Here is a 22,595-nt window from a genome sequence, read left to right as displayed (position 1 = left end):
ATCTTAATGAGCTTCCACTACATTGTTTTCACCTGTCAAGTCTTCAAATCATTGCAGATGAATGGGAGATGAGAGGATGGATTTTGAAATTGAGAGCCTTACATGGTAAATAATTGACCCTCATTTTGTGTGCAACTCACATGAAATGTCTTACCAATTCCCTTCATTTTATGAGACCTAGGAAAGAAAAAACATAACACTTTATTCTATGAAACATTATGCCGTGAGTTCCAAACAGCAGAGTTTATTGCTTATTTTCTGCAAGGGTACAAGAAGTTTATAATTTCCGCTTTTATTTTTCTTATTTACAGTGTCAGTTGAAGCTCACAGAGCAGCTGATGTGAAAAAACTATGAACACACTGTAATAAATACAAAATAGACTGAAAAATGAGAAATAAAAACATGTTAAAATTTCAGACAAAAGTTTAAATCAGAAGAAAACTAATTTACACACACAATACTTACATACACACAGAATAAAGGAAAGTGGGTTTTACACCATGTGAGAAATTGCACCGGTCGGCGACTAAAAGTCGCAGGGCTCGGCTGGCAAAGCATGCTACAAGAAGCAACAGTCCATATTGTCTGATCTATTATCCAGAAACAACTCCACCTCATCCAATACCATCTCATAAGACTGAGTGAAAGTCAATCATGTTAGACGTCGATAGCAGAAAACAGCACTGTGTGTGTGCACTGGATATGAGCTCTATGTGTGCATATCTACACGCGTATATATCTACATAGAAAGTCAATCAACCCATTAACTATTTTGTAAATAGATGGAAGTTGCTGATTATAAACGGCAACACAAGTCTGCGTGTGCAAAAAAATTCTTGTTTTTTTTAATGCATTTTATTCATTTTCTGTAAAATTAAAAGGTTGCTTGTGATCTACCACATGAACAATATCTTATACTGTACAAAAGCACAATTTCAGGATACTTGATAATTGTCTTTCTGAAGAGAATCTGCTTTACCTTTGATCACACTGGATTGGGTCTATTTTATTTTGCATGTACGCAGGTGAATACAGTCCATGGTCATAGTCTACGTCCATTGCTATTAAAACAGGCAGCATAAAAAAAACATTCAACAGAATTTTTCACGTCAACACACATTTTGCTCAGAAGGGACAAAATAATAGCAAATAAATATTGTTAAAAAAAAGTCCATTCATGCAAGGGTTGTGGTAGAGGCTCTATTAGGGTCATGTCTAGATGGGATACAGCATGTCAAAAGGTGATTTTTCTATGCGTTTTAGCTAACCCTAACCTAATTCTCATAACCTGCTAGGTTAATTCTCCTCAACCTTCTACGAAACGTCCATTTTGACAAAAGCTGTATCCCTTCTAGACAAAAAAAAACTCTTAGCAGGGAGAACGCTCTCTGGGCCCAACCTCAGTCTCTTAGTGGCCAAAAGGTTAAAGGTTATGAACTCAGCTCACATTCAAGGAGAGGGTCACAGGTTTGACCTGACAACGGCTTCCACAACCAGAAGATCCCCTTTCACAAGTCAGCCTCACAAAGAAAGATGACTTCACCTGAGAATACAGAGGTCTGTGATAACACCAACATGCTAGCATGTACATGAATAGAAAGAGGAACAAGCCATATACAAAATAGGTATGTATTTGTACACATATATAGTCAATATTACAGGTAGATATATTTTCTTATCTGTATATTTCCATTGAATAAAATTGGAATAAAATGTGGTATATTCATTTTAACTTAATAATATGAAGAAAGCACGTCCTTTAGTTTGTAAAGTGCTCTAGAGTGGCAACGGGAAAAAACATCCTGCCATCTTAGGTTGGATGTCACTTTTGAAAACACCGACATCTTTCTCAAATTGCTTTCAACTAGCCTGGTCCCTGGGACAGAGTTCCACTCAACAGACAACGACCCACTTTGAGCGTTTGATAAGGAATTTCTATGGTGTGATTTAAAGGTACAGTGTGATATAATGATGTTTAGCGTTAAGTTCAACTCAGACTTTCACCAAAGCGCAACAGGTCTACTCCGTGTGTAGCTGGGCGGAGTTAGGTGTTCAGGTTAGCGTGTCTATTAGCTTTTTGATGTCAAGAGGTGGCAGGAAGTTAGCTGTGTGAGACTGTATTGATCATCAGTAAGACCTAGTTTCTCCTGGTTAGCTCATGGTCAGGAACCCCCCCCCCCCCCGGCCCTAGTCATCTACTCAGCGTGGACCTTCATATTTCTCTCTCCCAGACCAAGCCAACATAACTTCTCTAAAATACTCTCGTTGCAGTCTGGACCTTGGTATTCGATCGCACCAGACGACCCAAAAAAATGGAGAAAAAAAAAAAGTGCTTTCACGGAACGCACATACTAGGGACCAGAGTTTTCTTCAGTCAGGAAAAACTCCTGGTCCAACACAAAACTGGCTGTTCTGTGGATTTCACCATTAGAATTACATACAAGCTATTACAAAAAGAAAACTTAAAAAACGAAATAAAAGCTGGCATTCTCACAGGGTTTCAAGGTAAGTAATCGTCACTCCTCTGTAGCAGCTGAAAAAGGAAGTGATATTTCTAAAAAAGAATGCAGTGAGAGAGAGGAGAGTGTTCCCGTGTGGTCTGCCTCTCAGTCTGTCCTTCTGCAGTCTGTCTCCATATTGTCCTGGGGAACTGGGCAGCAGAAAGGGGTGTGGTCACAATCCTCATGGGCGTTCCTGAACGTTGCAGGGTTCCCGTGGTGACAGCAGAGTCTATAGTCTTGCTGCGCTGACCGCACAAAATACACACACGCTGACACACACACATACACACACTGCCCCACTGATGTGTCACTCATTCCACCGCAAAGCCACACGTCTCCTCGATGGCTGTCAGCAGCTTGTCGTACAGCTTGTCATAGTGCTCGTAGGCGGGAACGTCAATCCGGTTAAAGCTGGACAGAGAGGAAAGGGGGACAGAGAGGGAAAGGGCAGAGGGGGAGAGAAAGAGTTTGGAAGAGAGAGGAGTACATTTTTAGTTTGAGTGGACAGTTTTGAAAAACCTTTAACTTTCCCTATCGATAAAGGAATTACATTTTATTTTCGTGTCAAAATCGGCAGTTGGCAACCCATCCACTACGGGATGAATTGACGCCAACAAGCATTTCAATAATTCTCTTTAAACTGTTCTACATACAAAACATTAATATTGGATTTGGACATGCATTTAAAACCGGTAAAACCATATTAGTTGGGAGATTAGACACCCTTTTCATAACATGGCTTCGCCTCATTGACAGGTCATTGTAATTAAGAATATCTTGTTAATTGACTAACCTGTATAAAGGTTAAATGTATGGAGTAGCAGTCTTATAGCAGGGTGTATCTGTGTGTCTAAGTAGAGCAGTGGTACTGTAACTGTACTCACCAGGTGTGGGCTTTGGGTAGATTGTTGGTGTTGGCATCGATCTGGTGGATGGTGAAGAGCCTGGGCCCCGCGGCACCTGGAGGGTCACACACACACACAGAGAGAGAGAGAGAAAAAGAGAGTCATCAAATTATATTTCTCGACACAGAAGTCAGACAGTTCAGGACAGTTGACCAGTTGAACTCAGTGTTTAGAATGTGAACAAACATGGCTGCTGTTTTAACACAAGACTGGGTGTATATTTTATATACTGTATATTTTCATACAGAAAGCCAGCTGGGTTGGCCTCAGACACAGACAGACAGACTGACAGAGACTCACAGGCAGGCACACACACGCACACACACACACACACACACACACACACACACACACAGACAGAGACGCACACGCACGGCTTGAACAGAAAGATCAACTCTCAAACACGCACACTCCGAAACACACACAGCTGCACTCTGAGGTCTTCTGTTCCCCCAGGGCTTCCTGTCTGTCTGGATTTAACCAAACCCACTGAGGTCGACCACGACTCTGTCATGAACACGGGTTCAACTCCGGCAGTCTGAGAGACACGCAGTGTTTTCCACTAGTGTCAGCTATATAGCCATTTAAAAACTCACTTTCAGTCAGGTACATTTTCCACTTCAATTAAGCAACTTATTTTTTTTATACAAATATATTAAAAACATTCTAGCGATCTATTGATAGGACAAGCACCTGTCAGTCACAAAGTGAGCGATGACAAGGAAGCCCTGCTTGTTTGATAATCTGCTGTCTGTCCCGCCTCCCAGTACCTGGGTGTGTGTTGTGTACACTGTGGTTACAGCTACACAGAGGGAGAGAGCCTGATGCTCTTTCATCGTCTACGAGTCAATTTGCACGTCCCATATAAAATGTGGTAACGATGAGTCGGAATCCACAGCCAATTGTTTCCTGGCACATTCATAGATTTTCTTTTGCGTGTTTCATATGCAGCCACGAAGTGCAAGGGCACAGGCTTACTGAGCCATTCATTTGGCTCCCTAATTTGCATACCGGTAGCCTTTTTGTCGATAATCTGCAGATAAATTATGAAAACAAATCGATGAAGATGGTGTATCCTATTCACTGTAGGTACAATTGGTAGGGTAGTGGAGAGATAGCCTCACTCTACCCCAAAATATGATAAAAGAAAACAGATCGAATTATTTTAAAAGATAACGATACTTACAGTGCCTTCAGAAAGTATTCACACCCCTTGACTTTTGACAGATTTTGATGGGTTATATCCTGAATTTAAAATGGATTAAATTGAGATTTTGTGTAACTAGCCTACACACAATACCCCATAACGTCAGAGGAATTTTTGACTAATTCATTAAAAAAACTAAAGCTGAAATGTCTTGTGTCAATAAGTATTCAACCCCTTTGTTATGTCAAGCCAATGGTGACTTTAAACAGTTAGAGTTAAATGGCTCTGACAGGAGAAAACTGAGGATGGCTCCACAACACTAACCTAATTGACAGAGTGGAAAGAAGGAAGCCTGTACAGAAAAAAATAAATAAAAATGCATCCTGTTCACAGTAAGGCACTAAAGTAAAACTGCAAAAAAATGTGGCAAAGAAATTAACTTTATGTCCTGATTACAAAGCGTTATGTTTGGGGCAAATCTAACATCTCCGAGGACCACTTCATATTTTCAAGCGTGGCGATGGCTGCATCATGTTATGGGTATGCTTGTCATCAGCAAGAACTAGGGAGTCCTTGCCGACGCACTGGCAAGATGCTAGAGGAAAACCTGGTTCAGTCTGCTTTCCACCAGACACTGGGAGATTAATTCACCTTTCAGCAGGACAATAACCTAAAACACAAGGCCAGATCTACACTGGAGGTGGCTTACCAAGACGTCATTGAATGTTCCTGAGTGACCTAGTTACAATTTTGACTTAAAAATCGGCTTTAAAATCTATAGCAAGACTTGAAAATGGCCGTCCAGCAATGATCAACTACCAACTTGACAGAGCCTGAAGAATCTAAAAAAATAATAATGTGCAAATATTATACAATCCAGATATGCAAATCTCTTACCCAGAAAGACTCAATGCTGTAATTGCTGCCAAAGGTGCATCTACAAAGTATTGACTCAGGGGTGTGAATACTTATGTAAATGAGCCATTTGATTTTCCATAACTTAACATTTCTAAAAACATATTTTCACTTAGTCATTATGGGGTATTGTGTGTATCATTTAATCAATTTTTGAATTCAGGCTGTAACAACAAAATGCGGAATAAGTCAAGGGGTATGAATACTTTCTGAAGGCACTGTAAACACATCACCCATTCTCCATCACCCCATCTCTTTACCTTGTAAAGCCTTGAATCCCTGCAGTGGGACTCTAGATGACCCGGTAACAAACTGCAGCAGTCTGGCTCTCCTCTCCTCGTCGTAGGACTCCACGGCCTTCCAGAACCACTTGACCACGTTGCTGTCCGTGGTGCAGTGCTTCAGGCGCGTGTTGCTCTTCCAGTCTGCTATGTCGATCTTCCCCAGGCCACACACTATCAACTGGGGTAGGGAGGAGAGGGGAGAACATAGCCGATTAGATGGTTTGAAGGGGTGTATATATTCGTGGGAAAAAGTATGATAGCTGTCACCATTCATTTCATTTAAAAAGTATATCCCAAGGTCTCAGATTCATCTTGGAACCCCCCCCCATTCAGGATACCCACACATAGATGTATGCTCTTGAGAAATGATGTCATGTTTCCAGTAAGTGAATCATTTCTTTCCTAAACCATGTTATATGCAACTGTCGACATACCTCTAGTTCCTTCTCGTCAAAGGACTTGAGCAGGTGCTGGGGGATGACCTCGTTGAAGCCCTTCTGCAGGGCCAGGAACTGAGCCTCGATGCCATGGAGGAAACGCCAGTTCACATACAGCCTATAAAGAGAGAAGACCTAAGTCAATATAACATTGCAACATGTGAAACCCCCACAGCAGTTCAACCAAAACCAGGACTGGGGGATAAGTATTTTTGGTGTGCTGGTAATCTTGGAAAGACAGAACCAAATTCAGATTTGGTTCCGGAGGGAAGGGTTGAGATTTGGCTCAGTGCAAGAGGCGTAGTCCTTTGAAATACTTGGCCATCTATGAGCCAATCGAATCCCTCCCCTTCTGAAATTCGAAAGATGCCAGGTAATAACCATCTCTGCTTAATCGTGATTCGTCCAAATAATCAGTGACGCAAAAACCAGCGCACCAGAGGAGTTATTCCTCTTCACCCTCATATCCCCTATGTTCCAGACAGATGTAACTTCGGTTACGGATGGGGGAGAGACTACTGCGCTGCTAACTGGCTGGCATGCAGCTGCTGTCTTGGTCGGACCAGGTCTCTCTTGAAAAATAGATTGTATCATAATGAGACCAACCTGGATAAATAAAGGTTCAATCAAATCAAATAATAAATGAACCCCATTGGTTCTAAGAGGAACGATGTCACTCCATCATCACAAGGTATGTTTCAGGTGTATACTTCAGACCTGAGGGGTGATGACGGTTGCTGTGTGTGTATCGCGTCGGCAGTGTGTGTGTGTGTGTGTATCGCGTCGGCAGTGTGTGTGTGTATCGCGTCGGCAGTGCGTGCGTGTGTGTATCGAGTCGGCAGTGCGTGCGCGTGTGTATCGAGTCGGCAGTGCGTGCGCGTGTGTATCGAGTCGGCAGTGCGTGCGCGTGTGTATCGAGTCGGCAGTGCGTGCGCGTGTGTATCGCGTCGGCTGTGCGTGTGTGTCGCGTCGGCTGTGCGTGTGTGTCGCGTCGGCTGTGCGTGTGTGTCGCGTCGGCTGTGCGTGTGTGTGTGTGTCGCGTCGGCTGTGTGTGTGTGTCGCGTCGGCTGTGTGTGTGTATCGCGTCGGCTGTGTGTGTGTGTGTCGCGTCGGCTGTGTGTGTGTGTGTCGCGTCGGCTGTGTGTGTGTGTGTGTGTGTGTGTATCGCGTCGGCTGTGTGTGTGTGTGTGTGTGTATCGCGTCGGCTGTGTGTGTGTGTGTGTGTGTGTATCGCGTCGGCTGTGTGTGTGTGTGTATCGCGTCGGCTGTGTGTGTGTGTGTGTGTGTATCGCGTCGGCTGTGTGTGTGTGTGTGTGTGTGTGTGTGTGTGTGTATCGCGTCGGCTGTGTGTGTGTGTGTGTGTGTGTATCGCGTCGGCTGTGCGTGTGTGTCGCGTCCGCTGTGCGTGTGTGTCGCGTCCGCTGTGCGTGTGTGTCGCGTCCGCTGTGCGTGTGTGTGTCGTCGGCTGTGCGTGTGTGTGTGTGTGTATCGCGTCGGCTGTGTGTGTGTGTATCGCGTCGGCTGTGTGTGTGTGTGTGTGTATCGCGTCGGCTGTGTGTGTGTGTGTGTGTGTGTGTGTGTGTGTGTGTATCGCGTCGGCTGTGTGTGTGTATCGCGTCGGCTGTGCGTGTGTGTCGCGTCGGCTGTGCGTGTGTGTGTCGCGTCGGCTGTGCGTGTGTGTCGCGTCGGCTGTGCGTGTGTGTGTGTCGCGTCGGCTGTGTGTGTGTGTGTGTGTGTATCGCGTCGGCTGTGTGTGTGTGTATCGCGTCGGCTGTGCGTGTGTATCGCGTCGGCTGTGTGTGTGTGTGTGTGTGTATCGCGTCGGCTGTGTGTGTGTGTATCGCGTCGGCTGTGTGTGTGTGTGTATCGCGTCGGCTGTGTGTGTGTGTGTATCGCGTCGGCTGTGTGTGTGTATCGCGTCGGCTGTGTGTGTGTGTGTGTGTGTATCGCGTCGGCTGTGTGTGTGTGTGTGTGTATCGCGTCGGCTGTGTGTGTGTGTGTGTGTGTGTGTGTGTGTATCGCGTCGGCTGTGTGTGTGTGTGTGTGTATCGCGTCGGCTGTGTGTGTGTGTGTGTGTGTGTATCGCGTCGGCTGTGTGTGTGTGTGTGTGTGTATCGCGTCGGCTGTGTGTGTGTGTGTGTGTGTATCGCGTCGGCTGTGTGTGTGTGTGTGTGTGTGTATCGCGTCGGCTGTGTGTGTGTGTGTGTGTGTGTATCGCGTCGGCTGTGTGTGTGTGTGTGTGTGTATCGCGTCGGCTGTGTGTGTGTGTGTGTGTATCGCGTCGGCTGTGTGTGTGTGTGTGTGTGTGTATCGCGTCGGCTGTGTGTGTGTGTGCGTATCGCGTCGGCTGTGTGTGTGTGCGTATCGCGTCGGCTGTGTGTGTGTGCGTATCGCGTCGGCTGTGTGTATCGCGTCGGCTGTGTGTGTGTGTGTATCGCGTCGGCTGTGTGTGTATCGCGTCGGCTGTGTGTGTGTGTGCGTATCGCGTCGGCTGTGTGTATCGTGTCGGCTGTGTGTATGTGCGTATCGCGTCGGCTGTGTGTATCGCGTCGGCTGTGTGTATCGTGTCGGCTGTGTGTATCGTGTCGGCTGTGTGTATCGCGTCGGCTGTGTGTATCGTGTCGGCTGTGTGTATGCGCGTGCGTGGGACCCAGGCGGCGGTCTCCTCCTCCGTACCTGACATACTCCTTCTTGGTGTCCTCGGAGACTGAGACAGTCTTGCCGTTGGGCTTCAGTTCATGCTGGATGATCTCGCCGTAGGCATTGTGCTCCACACAGAACGTATGGTCCAGCACCCCCGTGATGTCATTGTCCCTGGGGGACAGAAGACGGAAACGTTAGTCATCGGACATGTTAGCCTGTCTTGTCAACAGAGGGCGCTAGTCTTGATGGGAGAGTAACTGGTTCATGGTGGGGTTTTAGTGGCATTTCATGGATACAAAACAAACAAGTTGTCAGCTCACGGCCTCAAACATTACACATGCTATCCTGTGTGTATGAATATGTATGGCTGTGCTTGTACAGTATTGTATGTCTCCGGGGGTTCACGTAACTTCAATTGTGTCTGTGTGCAAGCGTCTGTATATGTATGCATCTGTGTGCGTGTGTGTGTGTGTGTGTGTGTGTGTGTGTGTGTGTGTGTGTAGATGTCTGCATCAACGCTGTGTATGTGTCCAGGTCTATACACCCCTTCAAATGAGTGGATTCGTCTATTTCAGCCACACATGTTGCTGACAGGTGTATAAAATCGAGTACACTGCCATGCAATCTCCATAGCCCAACATTGGCAGTAGAATGGCCTTACTGTAGAGCTCAGTGACTTTCAACGTGGCACTGTCATAGGATGCCACCTTTCCAACAAGTCAGTTTGTCAAATTTCTGCCCTGCTAGAGCAACCCGGGTCAACTGTAAGTGCTGTTATATTGAAGTTAAAACGTCTAGGTGCAACAAGCTCCCAGAACGGGACCACCGAGTGCTAAAGCACACAGAGCGTAAAAATCGTCTGTCACTACCGAGTTCCAAACTGCCTATGGAAGCAATGTCAGCCCAAGAACTGTTCGCCGGGAGCTTCATGAAATGGGTTTCCACGGCCGAGCAGCCGCACACAAGCCTAAGATCACCATGCGCAATGCCAAGAGTCGGCTGCAGTGGTGTAAAGCTCGCCGCCATTGGACTCTGGAGCAGCCTTTATTGGGCCGATATGAATTCCAGTTAGTTATTGAAGCACATGTCGTGCTCTTCAAACTAACATGTAACCCTGTAAAGGTATTTGTTTATTATAAAAGCTAAAATGTTGATACGAATCCCAGTCATTGAAATGACAAAGTAATTTATGGAATATTAGGTTTTTACATTGTGTAAAAAGCACCGTTTCCTACTGAGATGCATTACATTGAAAATTGTACACTGTCTCTTTAAGAATGTCAGTGACGTTCTGGAGTGACAACATGCAAATCAGTCATTCATTCATTGCTATGATCATTGATCTCCTGAAGAAGCTATTCCCTTTCCCATTCTTTCTGTGCCGCCGAATTGTTGCATATACTGGTAAAGTTACCAGGTTGTTAGCTAGCTAAGGTGTTAACGGCACGCGAGTCGTTTTAGAACGGCCCACGGTTTATGAACGTAAAATGCGTCCCGTCACTGGAGAAGCTTCCAGATGTAGCACCAATGCGCAATAGAAGGAAAAAACATTGCGCAGGTAATACGGGTCACAACTTTTGAACAGTTTGCGCTAGAGACAATAACCGTTTTTTTCTCTAGGCCACTCAGAAACAGCGGTACAGTGAAGTCTAATCATTACAACAATTATTATCTGGCAGTTTTTTTTTTAAACATTTTTTTTTCTTCCCTAGGTGCACTGATGCTCCCAGATTTAAATTTCCAAGTCGCACAGCAAAATATTTAGGAGCACATGCGACCAAAACGCGTCAGAGCCCTGTCGGTGTCTCCCACTCACAGGATCCAGACCAGGCTGTTGTGGAGGTCTGGGTCCACTGACTCCATGTCGTCCAGGGTGATGGGTTTCCCCAGCAGCTGTTTGTAGAAGGGCAGGGTGAAGCCCCCGTCTATGTAGTGGCCATGGAACACCGCCATGCCCATGATACGACCCACAAAGTGGAAGTAGGACAGGTGCTCCTGGAGGAAAAGATGGGAGAGATGAGTTTTGAGGTTGGCCATCGATGCATATTTGTGGTATTGACATGTGGTCACTATTGGGTTGTAGAGAAAAGCATAATATAAATGTTGCTTATCATCATTATTATACCGAGGTCCCTCCCCTCTGACTTTCTCATCCAATTGGCTTGAGAAGGTGGTGAGACGACACGAGGAATCAAGAAAATGTCATTGAGACTCTCCCCGTGTCTACTCCTCCACCTCCTTCAGTCTACAAGAACCTCCCTCTCTTAAGAATTCAGTTTGTGGCTCGTTCTCCTTCCTCCTCTCTGTTATTATGTGTCTCTCTCTGTGTATCCATTGATCCCTCTATTTCTCTCTCTCACCGGGTTGACGGCGCTGTCTGGGTTGATCTGCAGGGTGTAGATGTCGTCTCTGGAGTACTGGAACAGGCCGTAGTAGGGGTTCAACATCTCATGGGACAGCAGGTACAGCCACTCCCTATACGACAGACAGACATCCTGTTAGTCACGTGACACCGGCATTATAGAAACACCATTATTTTGGGTTGCATGTTGGCCACATGCCCCCCAGAATATTCTGTTTGACGTATCAAGCTTTTAGAATGTGAACTTCCACAGAGGTTGTTTCTTTCTGGACTACTGCCCTATGAGCAAAAGATGTTGGAAAGACGTTACAAATAGTTTGAAAGGGCATCTTTTTGGTTGAAAAGACGTTGAAGACCATTGACTGACTGATTAAAACAATTTTGTTCACTGGGTGGACCTCGTGGTATTATTAAACAGCGTTTGAGCCTGGAGGTGTGGACGACTGCAGTACCTGGCCACTCCTCCGTAGTCCAGGCCCTCCTCTCCTCTGAACTTGACCATTAGTCTCTTCCACAGGTCCTTGGGACGCATCTTCATCACCTGGCGGTACGACTCCTGCAACACAACAAACGAGCGTATGGGTCTGTTAACCTTGGGTGTATTCACTAGGAACCAAACGGAACCAAACAGGGAGGAACCTACCCGAATTGGTCCAATAGAAACTCTTGTTTTTGCTGCAAAATGTTTTGCACTTAGGAATTACACCCCTAATCTCAAAATGTGCCAACCTGCGGGCCATTCAACTTGACCCTCAATCATGCTGTTTCTGTTCTAAACAGCGCTTGTTGTTTTACGCAGCAGTAAGAGCAACAGTGGATTACAATATTCCAGATCCGAATTCCACAATTGATCATGTAAAGTCCGTTATTTTTTTATATATATGTATTTTTTTAAGTGGGGCAGAGTACAACAATATTCGGTCGACAATTTACCATTGTCATAATACTCCCTCAGATTAGTCAATTCACCATCCAGAACTGTTTGACAGCGCTGTACACCTCTCCCCTTTCTCGTTCTCTCCTGGTAGACTAGGCCCTAGTGGTGCCTGGGAGAAACCAGCAGGAATGCACCAACTCCATGACATATGTGCCTGGGAAAGAGAGTGAGTGCATGTGTGAGTTGGCTTTACGTGCACTAGCTCCGTTTACATTACGTAAGGGCTTTCTCTCGCTCTCTTTCTCCCCCCCCCCCCCCTCGCTCTCTCTCACTCCCTCCCTCTCCTCTATCAGGGTCCAGAGTAACTCAGGAGGGATGCCATCAAAAACAAACTCCTGCCACCACAGCACAGAGCTGTGAGGAGTGTTGCAACTGTGAACGCAGCAAAGCACAGGAAGCAGGCTCGAGGAGAAGCAGGAGAGTGAAGCGAGGGTTATTAGTTAGGAAATTACAGTACACTGGTCAGTGGCGAACAATGCCACCAGTCCCTGTTGAAATTGCAGGCAGGGCGCGCCACACACACGGGCGCACGCTCGCTTTGCTTTCTTGCACATCGTGTCCCCGTGGCTGTTACGTCCCGAGGATGAAGTCATTTCTTTTTTTCATTGCTCAAATTGTACCGGCAAAAGATGTCCGTCCCCAAAAATTGCTACTAGGTCCTTCCTCCCTCTCTCTCTCTCTCCTCCCCCCCCTCCTTCCCCCTACTTTTAACTGCTGAAATCATCCTGAAAGAATGCCTTGCCGTGGAAGAACAAATGATTGGAGGAGGCGAAAGAAAGAGGAAACTGTGGTGTTTGAAGGGGCCTTTTTCCTCTCTGGTTTTTACTGCGAATCGTAATGAATTTGGGGGTATTACTGCTCAGTTGTCATAGGCCTTTTCTTGCAGACTGTAAATGGATACAAAGCAACCTATAAACCGTATGGGTGTGCATGTTTGTAGACTTGTAACCGAGTGTGTTTTTGTGTTTATATATATATATATATAGATTTCTTTTTTTTCTTCAGTATAAGTGCTTGTTTGGGTGTACGAGCATGTACTATTGCATGTGTCATTTTTACATGTATGCCGGTGTACAAAACATTAAGAGCACCTGCTCTTTCCATGACAAAGTCAGCCAATAGTATGATCCATTATTGATGTCACTTGTTAATTCCACTTCAAATCAGCATAGGGGAGGAGTCAGGTTAAAGAAGGATGTTTAAGCCTTGTAGACATGGATTGTGTATGTGTGCCATTCAGCGGGTGAATGGGCAAGACAAAAAACTTAAGTGCCTTTGAACGGGGTATGGTAGTATGTGCCAAGAACTGCAGCGCTGGTGGGTTTTTCCACTCTCCCGCATCTATCAGGAATGGTCCTCCAGCCAACTTGACACAGCTGTGAGAAGCGTTGGAGTCAACATGCGTCAGCATCCTTGTGGAATGCTTTCGACACCTTCTAGAGTCCATGCCCTGACTAATTGAGGCTGTTCTGAGGGCAAAAGCATGGGGGGGCGCAACTCTATATTAGGAAGGTGTGTGTAGCCTACTTTAGAATGTATGCTTGATTTGTGGCGGATGACTGAGCTACGCCTCTCAATGTAAAGCACTACCTATATACATGAAAATGCAATCCATTACGATCCAGTATAAAATGAAGCCATCAATCACACACCTGGACAGGGTTCACACAGGGTCCCCCCTCAGTTTACCTCAAAGATCTCCTCGCGGCAGACGTCGATGCGACAGTGTCCTGCCTGGGGCTGCTGATTGGACAGCTCCTGCCGGAGGATCTTGAGCTTCTGGACCAGGTCCCTCTTGTACTTGGGCACGGTGAGGCACTCGGCCTCCTCGGGGAGCTGGGCCGGGGACAACGCCGGGACCTGCGGGGGGGGCTGCTGCTCCTTCAACTGGTTCGACTGACGACTACTGGGGAGGGAGACGAGCAGAAATGCTCAATGTTAAACAGTAAAAGACTGCAATATGAACTCAAACAAGACAATTGTAACACATGGAATGAAATGATGAACCCCATCTTTCTCTCTATTGAGTATTGTTTTGGCAATAGTGGACTGCTCCTTTAAATGGCAAGGCAGCTCGTTTTGAATTTGGATAGACAGAGAGCAAGAGAGAGGTAGTGTGGACTGTGGAGAACACGGGGTTAAACGTGTGTATGGGTGCAAATGAACCCCTTCAGGGAAACCTTGGGACTTCCGACAAGCCCTCTAAGCACTAACCTCTGACTGCAACTTCATAGAACCCCCCGCATCCCCCCTGCACCCTCATCCTCCACTCTGTCTCTTCCCCAAATCTCAGTCAATCTGAACTAAATCTCTGACTAGACTGGGACTTCACTGGGCGTCAAGGTGGTATTACTACAGGGCCAAGAGAAAGAGAGAGAGAGAAAATAGAGGCACACAAAGGCAAGTGTTGTGAGGTGCTGGTGGCTGGCGCCTCTGGGCTCTCAGCTCGTTGTAGACAGAGGGAGTTGTGGTCTGTCTGTGCCTTCTGCCGTCCGCCACCACCTCCTCTCCTTCCCTCTCATTTCGGTGCTGGCAGACTAATTAAACACGCAGCCTTCGCTTTGTAAGACACCTCCGTTTCCTCTTTAAAGCCTCAAAGTGCCTTCAAAGTGAAACTGGCGCCTTTCGTCGGTGCCCTCTGCCACCCTGCCCCTGGCTAACCGCGGCCACCGCTGCCCTGGCTCTGTACCCACGTCAGTCTATGCCCATATGGGATGGTTACACGCCTGGGTGGGCCTCGTAAAAACACAGTTCTCCCCCTAAAAAGGGCCAGAGTTTCCAACAGGACGGTACAGAAGACGGAGGTCCTAATAAAAAGACCTACTGTCCAGTAGCCGTACAGTTGCAGCCAAACAAAGATGGTTCACAGAGAGGAAGTTCTTTAAACCGGTGTCTGAGAGGGGAGGCCACAGGCAGAACAGAACATAGCCACCCAAACACCCACACTCTCTCACACACACACACACACACACACACACACACACACACACACCCTCGTTCACCCTGTCACTCCCTCATTCTTCAGGGGTGGAAAAAAGAAAAGGCGTGTTATATTTGGAGTTCTCCAAACTAAACGGGCCCAGTGTTCCGCCGGTCCGTATCCCTGTATAATCAAGTCAGCTGGTATTTATTTTATTGGCAGCGTCGAGGCCCTTCCATGTCAAAGTGAGGGTAAGGCTCGGCTCGCAGGGCTGAAAACCACTTTAGGAAGACACACACACACACACACACACACACACACACACAGAAAAGAGGCCCTTAAACAAAATGGAATGAGTTTCTCTTGGCTCGGGTTGGGAAGCCCTTGAACCATATAATAAAGCATAATTTGAGCGTTTTCGTTGAGGGCGCGCTGTGTAATTAAAAATACGTTTCAGGCATAGTTCGCCATCTCGGGTTCCCGATTCGGAATGACCTCGGCATATTTCTAACTGTAAATATAGCAGTACAAGTGCGGCTCAGTCGAAAATCACTGGCGCGGAGACACACGAGGGGAAAGAGTCGAGGGTTCCTTTCTGTGACCAGCCTCGATGAAATACGACTATCCGGGTACAAAGACAAATTTTCAAATTCAATCTAGGAGTATTATTGTTATTCCAAGGTAGAAGAACAAGGCGAGGCGAGAGCGAGCGTTGCCAGAACAGGATTCGCTGGACCGAAGCGGTCACAATCATGAAGTTGGCACAGGTTTGGTACCCGAGGTCCCAGCGAATCAAAAGCTCCTTTATTGAGCTGAGCGTACTACCTCGCTATAACCTCCCTCTCCCTGGCCCTTTACACTTCGCGTGAACAGCGGGGAGAAGGCTGCTAAGGGTCGTCCAAGCGGCGCTGTCGTGCTGACTACTACCCACAAAGGAGTGTGTGTTTGTGGCGTTGGAGCTCAACCCTCAAATCACCAATCATCTACCCAGGCTCCGGAAAGGAGGGGAGACGTTCCCTTTGGCAGTGGATGGCCAAGTTCTCCCTAAGGGCAGACAAGGGAAGTATTGCACTATATAGGGAATAAGATGTCAGCCAATCACTACCCTAGGACCACAAAGGTAGCTTTCACAAGCCTGGGGCTGCCTCCCTGTCTCACTCACACAGAGCCCCCATAGACACTGACAATAACACTCTGCTTACAGACAGGATGTTTACAGTATTTAGGCTACATAAAATGTGTCTATACGTCAAAGACACAAAACATGACAGACTAAAAATACATAGACCCATCCAAAGGCCTTGACAACGCTCTGTTTACAGACATGACGTTTACAGAATTTAAGCGACAAAAAGGTGTTTATATGGCACATATCGTGATAAACAAAACAAACTGCAAATACATAAAGACATTTAATTAATTCTCTCACCTTCATTTCACCAGGTAAGTTCGACGCCCCATTGCACACCAAATATAAACGACTTGCTTGAAAAATACAACGCAGACATTGACGTAATGCTGCAGAAATAAATAAATATATATATACATACATATATATATATATATATATACATATATATATACACATATACATACATACATACATATATATACATATATACACACACACATATATACCCACGTTTAGTCAGGAACATACATGTGAGAGACAGACGGACAGTGAGCCTGAGTGCAGACCACAGCAACGTGGATGTGAGAGACATGTCTAGCAGTCTGAAGGTCTTTTCCAGTCTGAGGCTGAACCAGCAACCAGTCAGTCAATTATAAACCGGTCAGTGCTGCGTTGACAAAACAGCAGGTAAATGCCACTCCACCCGATCACAGAAATAGCTTTTATTGTTTCTCTATTCTGTCGCTTATTTGTCCATCCCGCCGACCACCAAACCACTAGCAGTGGGCTAGTCTCATCTCACAGTCTCCTTGATTATCGGATTAAAATGAATTCATCTCTCCATCTTTCTACTCTTCTTTATTTGTTACTCTTTCATTTACTTCCTCTCCCTTTCCTCCACATCCAATCACACCCTACCTCTCTCACAAATCACATCTCAATCTACCCCTTACTATTCTACTCCTCTCCCCACTACAGCATCCCTTCATTTCCTGGCCACTAGTCTAGGCAGGGTGGAGAGCACAGGAGCGAAAGAAAGAGGAGAGCGAGATGGAGAGAGAGAGAAGAGAGCAAAGGTGAGAGAGCGCAAAAGTGAGAGAGCGAAGGAGAGGGAGAGCGAGAGAGGTGAGAGCGAGAGAGGTGAGAGCGAGAGAGGTGAGAGCGAGAGAGGTGAGCGAAGGAGAGAAAAAGGAGAGCGTGAGAGAAGGAGAAGAAGAGCGAGAAGAGAGGAACCTCATTGCAGAACAGTAGTCTTCACTTTGACGCATAACTCACATTCCTCTCCTTCCACATCCTCCTTTCTCTCTCTCGCTCTCTCTCATTCTCTAAATCTCTCCCTCGCTCTGGTATACAACTACGCATTCAATTCCTTCCTTCCCAACTTATTTCCAACCCTGTAAAGTGTGACAACTTAGCGATAGTGACAACATCCTATGTTAAACACCAATAAGTGGTCAGGCTATTGTCCTACCTTTTCCTTACATGGAATCAAATAAGAACTCGAAACCTGAATCAAAAACCAAAGCACCGCTAAGTAGGGGCTCCGTACCGTTCAGCTTTTCTAGGGGGTCACACACACTGGAACACAGCATACTGTCACCACACTGTCTCTAACAGCGAGGTAACGCTTATCGTACCATCATCAATAGCATGTCCTCTCTGACAAACTTAAATGGCCCGAGGAATCCCGGCGAAAAACATTTATCAAGCGTGTTGTGGGCCACGGCGGTTGTTGGGTGAAATATTCTGAAATCCTGGGGCTGATCGAAGACAGATGTGCTGCTGATGGCAGGCCAGGCCTGGCTGCAGCACCGCTAGGCTAGCTAGCTAATATGTTTTCCAGCAGCTTAGCGCAGAGCGTTCTGGGATGGGCCAGTAGGGGTGTTACTGGAGCCAGGGGAGCTCTCAATGTTTGGAGGGGGTGACACACACACACACACACACACACACACACACACACACACACTGATGACCCTCCCACTCTGTCTGCCGAATTCTCTCTTTGCTCTTGTTTTCCTTCATAGGATGTCGGTGGGCGGAGTCGGGAAGGTCATCAGCGAAATGGGACACACCTGGGCCCAGGTGTGTCCCGGGATAAATACACCTCTTCCCCATTCATGGAGGAGACTCTCTCCATGCAGACACACTGTTGGATTTTGGTTGTTTGCTTTGGCACCTTTCAACACCCCTCATTATCACATTTATGCACGCAACCCCTCACTTACACTACTGACTACGTACACCATTGTTAATTGTATATAGGATACTTCAGTTATTAAATCTATTTTTGTTATTCCTTGATCTCTACGTTGTCTCCCTTTTGGTTACGGGCTACGAGCCTGTTCCTGACAACACTTGCATACATACACTCAATTCATAAACAGGGTTCACACACACGTTGTCCTCCCTCCCAGTCCAAGATAGCTCACTCTCCTCCCCAGACAGACTAACGTCTCCATCACACACACCCTTCTATCAGCTGCATCTGGTCTCACTTTGCCTGTTTACTTGCCTGTTGTCAGTCAGTACGGACTGTTTATAGTTCCGGCTGAGAACCAGTCAGCAATCAAACAAGATGTCCGTGTTCTGCTAAGTGCCTTTAATACCCAATAAAACACGATTGTGAGAGCGCCAACAAAGCCATAAAAAGAAAGAAAAAAACTGTGTCTTCATAGAAGTGTGCTGACTTGAGGGGGGTGGAAGAAATGTTGCCGTCATAGAAGTGTGCTGACTGAGGGGGGTGGAAGAAATGTTGCCGTCATAGAAGTGTGCTGACTGAGGGGGGTGGAAGAAATATTGCCACATTGCAGCCTTGTTTAAATGGAGTCTGGGGGTTAAATTCCAGGGAGAGAGACGATTGGCTCCTGACTAACTGCCATGTGAGGAGAACAGTAAACACACACACACACACACACACAGGTGCTCAGCACCCTACTCAAATCTACTTACACAGCTATACAGACAGCTCTAACAGCAATTTTGTAAAAATACTAAACAGCACTAAAACACTAGAATGCGATAGGGTAGTGCCTTGTGGCGTAACACACGTCGAGGTACAACAAAGGCCTATACATAGCCAATTAAATAAGACACTATTGGATCTGACTGCTGCCACCAAGTGTATATTATGCAAGTCAACAGTGTGTGGGAGTTTATTGCTTTGGTTTGCATTGCTTTACTTTTCCCTCATCCGTGAAGAAAAACCACATTCCAAGTGTCCAAAAGCAGCTTCTTTCAGAGTGCTGCAAATCTTGCCCTCAAAAGGGAATAAGACAGTGTTGTGCATCAGCGTAAACTCACCAAGCTAGCTCCACTACCGGGGGGGCCATTTTGACACATACGGATACTATTCATGCCGAATGGACCAGATGTTGATTTCACAAACACGCGTCTCGTGCCAGGCGCTGTTATTGCAAGGTTTCAACTGAGAATTCATATTAAAATGCTTTTTCTTAGTAAAAGAAAAACAAAGAATGTGTAATTTTTTTAAGACAAGAAATTCAAGCTCCCTATATCATAGCTGAGATTTACCTCGTTCCCAACTGGGTTTAGCTACTGCCCCTTCACCTGCTCCAGCCGTGTCCACCTTACTGTGTGCAAAGCAGCGTGGGTAATAGCATGTGGTAACTGGACTGTTCCACTGGGGCGCACGGTACACGGCTGGTGTTTGAACAGCTGCTCAGAGGGGGGGTACCGGCATGCACGCACCACATACACCTGCTGGCTTACTGCAGAGAGAGGTCTAGCCTAGTGTTTCCTCAGTAGTGGGACGGCTCCAGCCCAGAGGCCTTTCAAGGCAGGCCACTACCTGAGGTTCAGCTGATGCAGCTCGCTGACAAACTGTTTGCGCACAGACAGACTGCCAGGAGTGTGTGTGCATGTTTAGTGAACATGAATGGCATACGTGAAAATCAACAGTGGCGAAGCTACACACACACACACACACGTAGGGTCACACGTTGTCAGCATTCTTTTTCAGTCTGCTGTTGTGATGTGTGTTTGTCAGCGTGTGTGTGTGTGGTGAAAGGTTGCCGAGTTTGCACACACACACACACACACGTGTGTGGTTGAGTGGTGTGTGTCAGTATTGTTGTTTGTCTCCCCCTGTGGTGTGTGTATGTTTGTGTGTGTGTGTAGGGTTACCTGAGGTTAGTGTTCTGGCTCTGGCTCTCCATGGCCACGCGGGAACCGTTTGGACCAGGGCTGTTTGGACCAGGGCCGTTTGGACTAGGGAGGAAAAGAGGGAGAGAGAGAGAGCGAGAGAGAGAGAGCAACAAACCAACAGTGATATAAAATAGGACATAAAGATCTGATGCCATCACACAGCAGATGGATTCACTAGCAGCAGGTAGAATGCCCCCGACATTTTTGCTACCATGATATTTGACTGTGATCGAGAAAGTAAGCAAACCCAGTGTTTTCAGCTACAAAAGGCATGACCCCTGAGTAGACCACCAGATTAACAGTAAAGACCCCAGCTCGAGTCAAAGGTCACAGCCTGAACAGTGACAGGGTTTGCACTCACTTGAGGACCAGGTGGAGGTTGGCGGAGAGGCGCGGGTCGGTGAACTGCGTGGTTCGGTTGTTGTGGTCCACAAAGTAGACGCGTCCCGTTGCCGTGTTGCGGATCTCCCAGCCCGGCGGCAGAGGACCCAGCTCCTCACAGTTGACGTTGCTCAGATCCCTGGGCATGAAAATAGGACCACAGGAGTCCGTGAACACAACTAAACCATAACCACGTAAACTCCATTGCTCACTCAACATAGGGTGCTAAAACAACAAGGGTATAAACACAATGAGTATAACACTACAGTATTTACTACTATTATCATCATTATACTTGATTGAGTATTAATCATCTAGGTTAATGAGAGTATATTATCTTTTATAGTGTAAGAACCAGGCTATTATAGTACGACTTGTAAACACAGTCACTTTTATTTATTTATTTATTTTTATTTCACCTTTATTTAACCAGGTAGGCTAGTTGAGAACAAGTTCTCATTTACCACTGCGACCTGGCCAAGATAAAGCATAGCAATTCGACACATAAAACAGAGTTACACACGGAATAAACAAAACATACAGTCAATAATACAGTAGGACAAAAGAAAACAAAAAGTCTATATACAGTGAGTGCAAATGAGGTAAGTTAAGGCAATAAATAGGTCATGGTGGCGAAGTAATTACAATATAGCAATTAAACACTGGAATGGTAGATGTCCAGAAGATGAATGTGCACTACTGTTTGACGTCTTTATTCTACCAGTTAGTTAGGATTATTGAGCGCAAATTGTCTTTCTAAGTATACAACAATCTTTTCTCTAAGTATAAAAAGGACATCCCAGAGGCGTGCCTAAATTCAACTCAGCAGAGTCGGATCGATCGCAAAACATCTGAGGAAACACTTTGAATAAATTCCAAAAATTCCTTATCGGTCTCTACTCCCCCATGGACCTAACATTCTTTTCTGTTGAAACCTAAAACCCTGAAGTGGGATGTTAACTGTCCACTAAGGACTCATCGTTAAAACAGTCTGCACATGCCTGGCTAAGCTGTTTCATGACATAATGGGTGTTTGTAACTCGTTCTGGGCCAAATGACCATGATTCAAGGTTGAATCTTAAGGACATTGAATCTCTGAAGATCAAGACTTCGATATGTTCATTATTTGGGATAAATCGGTGTGTGTGTGTGTGTGTGTGTGTGTGTGTGTGTGTGTGTGTGTGTGTGTGTGTGTGTGTGTGTATTAGCGTATCACTGAACAAGAAATATTCAGTGGAGTGTTCGATTGAACCTTTGTGCAAAACAGTTCAGGAAGGTGAGGAAAGGTCAGGGCACACAACCAGGTTGTGTTCATTAGGCATCAGAAGAAAACGGACTGAAATAGGGAGGTCTACCTGAACTTAAGAGACATTTTAAAATGTTTTCCATTGCATGCCTTAATGAACACGACCCAGAAGACAGACCAAAAAAAGGCTAACAGCGAAAGGTCAATTGTCAAAGTTACTAGTCTGTGTGAAGGAGAGAGAGCGAGAGAGGGAGTGACAGATTGTTATTATGTCAATATTGTAAATCTCCAAAGTAAGCTTTGGCAAATGTACATTGTTACCTCATGTCAATAAAGCAAATTGAATTGAGAGACAGACAGAGACAGACAGACAGACAGAGACAGACAGACAGACAGAGACACAGACAGACAGACAGACAGAGAGACACAGAGACAGACAGACAGACAGACAGACAGACAGACAGAGACACAGACAGACAGAGACAGACAGACAGAGACACAGGCAGACAGAGACACAGGCAGACAGAGACACAGGCAGACAGAGACACAGGCAGACAGAGACACAGGCAGACAGAGACACAGGCAGACAGAGACACAGGCAGACAGAGACACAGGCAGAC

At 46.1% G+C, this 22,595-nt stretch overlaps 1 protein-coding gene across 4 annotated transcripts in view; it reads right to left on the bottom strand.

The window, feature by feature from the left end:
* Positions 1–204: 204 nt before the first annotated feature.
* LOC106588327 (E3 ubiquitin-protein ligase SMURF2) overlaps positions 205–22,595 on the bottom strand; it is a 69,656-nt gene continuing 47,265 nt past the window's right edge. For 2 of the 4 annotated variants that reach the window (XM_014177201.2, XM_014177215.2), the window contains exons 10-20: positions 20,710–20,868; positions 20,328–20,411; positions 13,822–14,038; positions 11,648–11,751; positions 11,194–11,308; positions 10,650–10,828; positions 8,867–9,004; positions 6,188–6,308; positions 5,730–5,931; positions 3,387–3,462; positions 205–2,913 (exon numbers count right to left, since the gene is read on the bottom strand). In XM_014177201.2, the coding sequence (XP_014032676.1) occupies positions 2,814–2,913; positions 3,387–3,462; positions 5,730–5,931; positions 6,188–6,308; positions 8,867–9,004; positions 10,650–10,828; positions 11,194–11,308; positions 11,648–11,751; positions 13,822–14,038; positions 20,328–20,411; positions 20,710–20,868 (1,495 nt within the window). In that variant the 3' untranslated portion in view covers positions 205–2,813. The remainder of the gene's footprint in view (positions 2,914–3,386; positions 3,463–5,729; positions 5,932–6,187; positions 6,309–8,866; positions 9,005–10,649; positions 10,829–11,193; positions 11,309–11,647; positions 11,752–13,821; positions 14,039–20,327; positions 20,412–20,709; positions 20,869–22,595) is intronic. The other 2 variants (XM_014177210.2, XM_014177223.2) reach the window with 1 other exon arrangement.

The sequence above is a fragment of the Salmo salar genome, chromosome ssa02 (assembly GCF_905237065.1).
Source record: "Salmo salar chromosome ssa02, Ssal_v3.1, whole genome shotgun sequence".
NCBI lineage: Eukaryota > Metazoa > Chordata > Actinopteri > Salmoniformes > Salmonidae > Salmo > Salmo salar.
Note: the sequence above shows the minus strand (reverse complement) of the source record. Positions and strands in the feature narration are given on the sequence as shown.